Genomic DNA, 9,465 nt, shown 5'->3' with positions numbered 1-9,465 from the left:
AGCTATTCCTATTTGTTTATGTATTCCATTTGATTCTTGTATGTGACAAAAGGATATTGATGCAATGAATGATATTTTTGCCCTATTTTGAATATTCAGATTTGAGTTGTTGTTGAGAAAGATTATTCAAGTCTTGACTTAAAATATGCTTTCAAGTAGTGAATGAGTTGTAGAAATAGATTCATACACTACTCTTCTTTTGTATCAAACATTAAAGATTGCTATATTGATAGTTAGGTAGAGAAATCATTTAACCATTAATATAGTGATTATCACAATATCATTTAGAAATAAATGATATTGAGAGGATACTTGAATATCATCAATAATTTTAAGTTCATATAGTTGTCATTAAGGAAACATAAGAAATTTGGATAGTGAACTCCAATCTTGCCAAGCCTTTTATATTTGATTAAAACTATTTTTATTGTCTTAGTGTCATTTTACTCAAAAGATAACTATTCAAACAAAACAACTTGGTTACATTTTAAACTTATAACAATTTGAATTATAGAACGACGGTAATAACAACCAATCTCTATGGATACGATATTAAAATATTTGTCGGAAATATAATTTTCAACAAATTGGCGCCGTTGCCAGGGATTGGTGTTCGATATTACAAACATTGCAATAATTCGTTGTTCTAAGTTTTTTTTATTACTATCACTCTTGTGTTTCACTTGGTTTGTTAGTTTTGTAGATTCTAGTGCATGCGAGAAAAGGCTACCAAGGAGCAATTTCAATTCGATCCCGAAATTGAAAGAACACTCCGAAAGCTCAATAGCAAAACACGAAGAAGAAGGAAACTAGCCGAAGAGAGGAACCGGAGAGAAGAAGTATCTACTTCTTCACTTGTTCAAATCGAAGAAGTGGGTGTAGAAACTTGTGAAGAAAACATGGCGGATGAAACTCCTACCGAAATGTCCGCAACTAGTCCAAGGCAGAATGCCCAATTTGCTCGTGGTGGAAGGAACACGGAGATGAAGACCGGAATCCTCCAACTCCTTTATGCAAATCCATTCACCGGAATGGACCATGAAGATCCGTATACCCATCTCGTCAAATTCTCTGATATTACGGGTTCTACGGGAATAGAGGAAGCGCGTGAAGAAGCATTATTCAAGAGAATATTCCCACACTCATTAGTGGGAAAGGCAAAAGAGTGGTATCTTGATCAAGCACCAAGAGTGATGACGGGTTGGAATGTTTTAAAAGAAAAGTTTCTAGAAAGATATTTTCCTCAATCCCGATTCATGGAAGCCAAAACGGCTATTGCGGTATTCACTCAAGGAAGCAACGAGTCTCTAAATGAGACTTGGGAAAGATTCAAGTCAATGTTGAGAAAATGCAAAGGCCATGGTTTTGATGAACTCACTCAAATCCATATTTTTCTAAATGGGCTTCAATCAACTCACAAGACACTTTTGGATGCTACCGCGGGTGGCTCTCTTATGTCAAAGAATGCGGAAGAGACGAAAGTCATTATTGACCGGATGGCACTCAATGATCGTCAAAGTCAACATGACCGTAGTCCTTCACAAAGGAAACCGGGAGTTCTTGAATTAAATACCAATGATGCTATTCTTACCCAAAACAAGCTAATTTCTCAACAAGTGGAGTTTCTCACTCAATAAATGTCCAAACTTCCACAAGTTAGAGTAATATGACGGAATTAGGAGAAAACAATACCATAACAAACAAACAGGTTAGAGCAAACAGGAAAAAACAACTACTGTCCCTTAGCATGCTATTCTTATCCCTGCGAGAGTATGTGAGCCCTCACAAAAACTCAACAAACAGGTTAGAGTAATATGACGGAATTAGAAGAAAACAATACCATAACAAACACAAAACAGGTTAGAGCAAACAGGAAAAAACAACTACTGTCACGACCGCTGCTGCATCGCCTAGCGAAAGCTTAGCGAAGCTTCGCTGCAGGCTCGCCTAGCGAAAGTGCTAGCGAGCGCCTGCGGGTTCTAGATTTCCCATTGATAACAATACAATTTTAGGGACTCCAGACCCTATGGCATCCATCTCAGAAATTAAGTGATCAAAACATTCAAGGTATTGTTTACACATTCATGCATATCCAAACCCGTAGGCAAAAACTGAATGATACCTCATACATTTAGAGTATTCAAATTAAAAGCATAGGGTAATGGGAATAAGGGCATACCTGATGGGAGAGATCGATGAAACTCGAAAGGCACGGCTGGGTTTGCAAAGCGATGTTAGGGTTTGCGTGAGGCGGAGGCGAAAGTGTGTGAGTCAGAGTGAACTTTTCAGAGCTGTTTGGAGGTTGCTCTGAGTTCTCTGTCAGGTAGTCTCTCTCTGATAATCCAGGGTTTGTAATAGTCTCCAGCCTCTTTTTCTCAAATGAAGCTCTGGTATTTATAACCTAATATTGGTGATTTGGTGGGCTCAGAATCAAGCCCATTTTTTTTGTTATTTTCCAAAATGCGCGCGCTTCGCCTAGCGAGCATGAGAGTTCTCTTCGTTGAGCGAACCAGTATGCTCGCCTAGCGAGCATGACAGCTCAGGAACGGATTCTTGCTCCTTCAGGATTAGCATTTGAATGATGAATAAACCCCATTGGAACATGTTGGAAGTAACCCACGTCATTCCCTTGTATTGACTGATCACCCGAATAGAATCTACAAAGTGCCTAAGAGGATACTCAAGCTTCAAACAAAAGATGTTAGTGACACATTTTTGTGCTTTTGGTTAGTAAACCAAAATAAGAGAAACAATGATATATAATTCAAACATGCTTGGTGATCTCAAACCAATCACAAGGAGTCCCACCCAAAGGCAAAGGGAACCAAGATGCTTATGATCCTTGAGGCTATGAGAATGCAATGTTATGATGCCATGAGGGATCTTAGGGTCAAAATTGGGGTCTTACAGAGAGAGAGAGAGAGAAACGAAATTGCAACTGCTACAATGCTTCTACACAAGGGTTCTATTTATAGAACCACTTGTGTGGGCTGCAAGCTAAAAAGCCCACTCAAGTGTATATGGCCCATATCTTATAATATGCCAAAATCACTTAAGCGCGTGGTACCTTACCATATTTCGTATTCTACTTGAGTACATCGTACCTTACGATGTTCTATAATTCACTTAAGGGCACCGTACATTACGGTATTCCTTAATTACTCTATCTCTCATCAATCAGTCCTTTGTGTGTGACCCTATAGGTTTTCGCGGCATTGGCAATTATATTAAATCACGTATTTAACATAATAAACAGTGAGCGGTATCTAGCAACACATCACTGCCACCGAAGACACGAAAATGTCATGTGATCTGACAAATCCTTCTTTGATAATAATTATGTGTATAATCACCATTTTGTCCTTATGTCTATATTGAACACAAGGCATAGACCGTGTCATCCTTGTCCAATTTAATATTTGGCCCATAGACATTTATCCTGTTACGCAGGATGGGCAAATTCCATCTAGGTCACTCATGTCCCTTAGCATGCTTTGTGGAGTACCCATCAACTGTCTTTATGGTCATCCAATTACGGAGAACGTTTGATCAGCAATAAGGCATTCGACTTTACATCTAGGGTCCATAGTGGTTTCAGGTCGAAGGGTAGTATACACCATTATCACCATGAGAATAACTTATGACACTTTGCATAACATTCTATATAGGGTTCTCATAGCGGGTCAATCCAGTATAAATATTACTCTTAATATTCATACATATGTTTAAGACTTGATAACTCTTTATCCATGATCCATGAGATGTGATCATCAGTATATAAACATAATAGTCTTCATGCTTTAATATTATCCCACTTCACAATAAAGCTTGACTACGGATACTTTAAGAATAATGTCCTTATGTTTAATGTGATCTCATGATTAAGTCATACTTGATACATTAAACGGACTAGCTATTCTAGGAACTTTATTAAACAAACATAATAAAGAAAAAGCCTTTTATTATTAATAAATAGTTCGATACAAGTACCAAAAGTATTGGCCTCTAGGGCTTACACCAACACTTTTATCCATGTTACTTTCCCCTTCTTTTATGTAACATTCCGCTCGGGTTATAACTTCATCCATGTTGGACGTAGGCTTTTATGCTAAAGATTCATTGAACTGCCCAACTTTAAGGTCATGCTGAAATGCTCTGACAAACATTTCCTGATTCAGATGAGATACCTTAATTGTCTCTTTATTGAATCTTTCCATATATTCTCGGAGAGACTCCACGTGCCCTTGTCGGACGTTAAATAGACTGGTAGTCGACACTTTCCCATGCTTACTTGCCGAAAAGTGTTATACCATCTTCTTGGTTAAGTCTTGGTAACTGATGACCGAGAACCTGGCTAGACTCATATACCACCTCAAAGAAAAAAAACACCCTCTTTAAAGGTCTCAACCATGATCTTACACTTGAGTGAGTTAGAAGTCCCTACTATTGTCATTTGGTTATTGATGGCAACAATATGCTCATGTGGATCAGTCTTACCATTGAAAGATACTAGTGACGGTGGCTTGAAGTTCTCTGGAACTTGATCATCCCATATAGTTTCGGATAAAGGTTGAGAGTCCAGAGGCTCGTACTCTATATCTCCATCATGAAGACTTTGTGTTTGCAAAACTTGGACACTGTCTTGCAAAGCCTCATTTTGTTGACGAAGTGCTTCTACCACTGTGAGCGATTGAGTTAAATCTGATGGCAGAGGTGGGTCGCTTCGACCGGGAGATGATCCTGGCATCGTCCAGCTGAAGTATTAACGTTTTTGATGATGGTTTTGTGTGGCCTGGGCAAGTTTTACCGAGACCCCAATGTGGGCGTCAAATGTTATTGCTAAAAAACACTAAAAAGTTGACTTCCTTATTTTCAGTCAAGGAGAGTCTAAAATAGATGGTTGGAGTGTCTGTTTTGTGTATTTGTCTCATTTTTCCCCATCCCTTACCTTCTAAACATCCTCCTATTTATAGGTATCCATCTCCTTGCTTGACTTTCCATATTCTTCATAAATACTTATGTCAATAATGTCCTCCGTCCTTATAATTTCCATGTAACATCCATATCATCACTAAGTATAACTCTCTTACCATAATGTATCATCCTGTAACTGTTTCTTATGACCCTTCAGATGACATTTTAATTGTGTCATCAGATCTGACTTGCACTAACCAGATTATTCGCAGCTTATAGGAAGTCAGCACTATCTTATTTATTTTGATATCCTAATTGATTTCCAATTAGTGGATGACAGCTCCAAAATCCGGTTTGCTAATCTAACCATACTCGATTGTCATGCCAACTCAGCCTTAAAGAACTCATGTGTTCGAATAGATTTCGCCGATCTCATACCTCGGTTGGTGAACTAATTTTTCCGGGATGTAAAACCTTCTCATCACATATGTTCATTACAATTTGGTTTGGACCCCCCTTGAATGATCACACCTCTTCTCATTTCATTTTCCACTACTTTCTGCTTTGTGAGGATAACTTCTTTGAAACCGCGGAACATTAAAGAATATTTTTCTCCTCCCAATGATGACATTGTCAAGCTTCAATACAAGGTTGTCTTCATCTCTAACCTCAAAAAACTTGACAAAGCCATACCTCTTACCTCTAATATCTCTCTTGGAGAGAATGACAACCTCATCAATGTCTCTAAAGCTTTCAAATTCCTTATACATTTCCTTGGCACCAAAGTTATCCGAGAAGGTGATGAAGAAGAACAAATATATATTTCTGAACTTCTTCTTGTCGTGATGATTCGATGTTCCTACATTATCTCAACTAGGCATGACAACATAACCCGTACCCGCGGGTACCCACCCGAACCCGCCCCGAAATTGACGGGGAAAATCCGTTTTGATTGGGTTTGGATTTGGATTTGGGTTTTCCCCGATTATAAAATATGGGGACGAGTCGGGTAACGGGTACACAAGTACCCACCTCGAACCCGCCCCCGAATCCGCTTTGTTTATTTCATTATATACATTATTATTTATTTTTGATAATTTAGAATATTAAATAAGTGGTCAATGTTTTGATATTTTGATTTGTATTAATTATTTAAAATATTTGAAATGTACGTATGAAAATTTTTTAGATTGTTTTATTTTATTATTTGTAATGTAATTTGATTTTGAAAAAAATAAATATTTCTATTAAAAAATTTGATTTCACTAAATGTATGGTGTTGGGATGAGGATACCCGAACCCGTTTGTGACGAGTTTGAATTTTATTCTCCATCCCTATTTGAGTTTGGGACAAAAAACGAAGATTATTTGGAGATTTGGATTTGGGGACGTAAAAACCGTCTCCGACCCGCCTTTCTCATGCCTAATCCCAATGTATTTTGTTTTCCCTTTGTCTTCTAACTTGTTGCCAACCATTCTCTAACCTTGTTGCTGAAAATCTTGTTATTAAAAAAGTTGAAAAGACGAGTGTGATTTTAGGTTTAGGGATGAAATGTTATTAGAAAAGTGTGGTTTTGAAATAGAGAGAAGTTGGAGCTTCTCTTTCCTCGTATTGTTGTGTTATTGGTGATATGCTCAAATGTTTAAAAACCAGGTTGCTAAATATTATTTTTCACAAGTCTATTGTTTTTTTTAAATTTAATTCAATTAATTTATACTTTTATCTTATTTTATATTCATAATTTTTTTCAACCGATAATTGTATCAACTTTACAAATTTAATTTATTAAATCATCCGTTTTAAGCTCACGTGCTATAAACGAGGTTACGAGTCATCTGTTTTTTTTTTTAAAATAAATACAGTCATACTATAATTCCTTTAAAAAAGAAATTTAATTTCTAGTTCATCACAAAGTCCTTAAATTAAATCATTATTTTATAGGCTGAATTCGCAAAAATATTTGAGAACGAAATATAAACGTGATATCATACATATGATTGTTGCTATTGACTTCTAAAAATATGCTACCTTAAAGAAAAAAAGAGATTTATTCAAATATCCTTCATATTATGTAAAAAGCATAGGAACTATAAATGTGTGTATGCAGATAATATCAATACATCTACACTACAAATGGTTGTAATGCTAACAAAGAAATCATATTCAACATTAGTCTCAATGAAGTCAAGGCAAAAATTATCCACTATAGTTGTAAATTTGATTCAGCTTCTCATATTATCACATGTATTGCTTGAACTTGCTGAATCAATAACAGTAGTGATCATGGCCTTCTATGAAAAATATACCACACCTGAAACAACAGGTCAGAGAAATAAAAATAACTAAATATTTATTAAAATAAAATATGAACAAATATCAATAATTTCTTGATTTCTTTTATATTTAACTCCATGAAAGAAGATGAAAGAAAGAAGATGATGTTACCACCATAAAGGTAATAGTAATGGCGTCGACAAATATCAAGCTGAGAATGAGGTTGCCCACGAATTCATGATGATCATCTTGCGGAGGAGCTTGTAGTAGTTGTTGTTGTTGCAATTGACCAGAGTTGGGCGGTGTCGTAGAAGATACAGTCGATGATGACGGTGACGACGGAGGAACCTTGGGTGGTGAGGATCCAGGAGAGTTGGCTTTTGATGGTTCTCCTGAAACGGACGAAGGATGATTTTTCATCGAGTCGTTGTCGTCGGAGTCTTCGTCGGAGCTGGAGCTGGAGCTGGAGCTGGAGCCGGAGTCATCATCTTTTCCTTCTTCGGGTGGTGGTATGTCAATGATATGTGAACCTGGCATGGTGTTTCCTTTGGATTTCTCTCTCAGAAACAACAGAGTAGTATGCAAGATACCTCTAGAATCTTCTTCCAAGACTGATTTATGATGATGATGATGATGATGATGATCGATGTGAAATATATAGAAGCTTGCTTTACAAATAACTGTAACTGATTTAACTGACTTCTAACCGTTTTCTAGTTAGTTAGTTAGTAAGTTTGTTAAACTATAACTATTTTGATAACTAACCACACGTCATCAAGCTTATTGATTGCATTAGTAAACAATCTTATCACACAACAAAGTGAAATTAAGTAATTATTATGTTTATAGTTGAATCCGGAAACTAAAATATACACGTATTATATTTAGATGTTTCTATAGGGCTGTGTAATATATTCATACAAGAGAAGGGATGTTAACTAGTTTCTTTTAGAAGGGGCTAATTATAGAAAATAAAGAATGTGTATATTTTATTGTTGTTCTTTTATGTAGTCTGTGGAACAAATAAAGGATCGTACATCATGTTGTAATTTATTTGTTGCCGAGAATAAGGTAATAAAACTATCTAATTAAATAGCAGTTATCCAATATTTTCAAGTTGTAATAATTACTATAATTACTATAATTGAGGATCTAAGACAAGGATCAAAGAGTTGTATATATGATTGTGCTAATACGTCCATATATGATTGTGCTAATACGTCCATGTAAGATGTAGGAGTGATCAAGGACGTCAATTTTAGAGAGAAAAAACTCATGTTGAGATCGAGAGATTGATTTTATTAGTAAATATGTTAGTTGATGTCTGGAAGGTACATGAGACACTTTGAGTTCATCTTGTACAACAATGCCATAAATAAAGTGATAATCGATAGCTAAATGTTTCATTCGTGAGTGAAACGCTAAATTTGCACAAAGATATGTTACACCAATACTATCTCAAAACATGTTAGGGCATATGAGTAATTTTGATCATAAGTTTCAATAGGAGTTTTCATATAACCATAAAAGCTCCTAGTGTGCAATATTTGGGTCTCTTTTGAGGAGAAGTTGTGAGTTGTTTCTTGCACGACCAGAAAATGACATTGAGTCCAAGATAAACTATGTAGACACCAGTGGACTTTCAATCAATAATGTTACCATCCTAATTCGCGTCACAAAAAGAAATGAGTTAAATATTCCTTGTTGCAACTAGATGGAGATTGTGTGAGATAATGTGCATGTGAGTTCAATATTCCATGTTGTAGAATTTGTTTGAGAGCTTGCATGTGAATTATCGAGGGTGCTTGCATGTATTGGGACAACTTATTGACAATGAATGCCACATTCGGGATAATGATAGATAAATAGTGCAAAGATACCATGATAACAGAAGTAGCGTTATATGGAGGTGTATCATCATGGATGCCAAGAGAGCAAGTAGTAGACATTGGAGTTCCTATTGGCTTGGCATTGATTATATTTTCTTTTTGCAACATGTCTCGAATATAATGATATTGAGACATGAAAATTCCATTGGCTGTGGGAATGAGTTTGACAATAAAAAAATGACTTGGCCTTCCGATATCTTTTAGTGAAAATTTTGCAGTAAGGTCAACCTTAAATTTGTTTAAGAAGTTGACATTATTTCCTGTTAGAAGTAGATGATCAACATATACTATAAAATAAGCATCAATATTAACATCTATTTGGATTAAATTCTAGTATTTTGAGAGTGCAATACTGTTAGCCTGGGATTTTCGACTCAGCATGTTCGA

At 36.1% G+C, this 9,465-nt stretch overlaps 1 protein-coding gene across 2 annotated transcripts; it reads right to left on the bottom strand.

The window, feature by feature from the left end:
* Positions 1-6,944: 6,944 nt before the first annotated feature.
* LOC127121464 (uncharacterized) lies at positions 6,945-7,820 on the bottom strand. Of its 2 annotated transcripts, none has more exons than XM_051051956.1 (2): positions 7,361-7,820; positions 6,945-7,226 (listed from the first exon to the last, which is right to left on the bottom strand). In XM_051051956.1, the coding sequence occupies exons 1-2, from the start codon at positions 7,724-7,726 to the stop codon at positions 7,197-7,199; spliced, it is 396 nt and encodes a 131-aa protein (XP_050907913.1). In that variant the 5' UTR covers positions 7,727-7,820; the 3' UTR covers positions 6,945-7,196. The 2 variants fall into 2 exon arrangements, with proteins under 2 accessions (XP_050907913.1, XP_050907914.1); XM_051051957.1 differs by having other exon boundaries at positions 7,364-7,820.
* Positions 7,821-9,465: the final 1,645 nt, after the last annotated feature.

This window comes from Lathyrus oleraceus, chromosome 2 (genome assembly GCF_024323335.1).
Source record: "Lathyrus oleraceus cultivar Zhongwan6 chromosome 2, CAAS_Psat_ZW6_1.0, whole genome shotgun sequence".
Lineage (NCBI taxonomy): Eukaryota > Viridiplantae > Streptophyta > Magnoliopsida > Fabales > Fabaceae > Lathyrus > Lathyrus oleraceus.
This window is presented reverse-complemented; position numbering and strand designations above follow the sequence as displayed.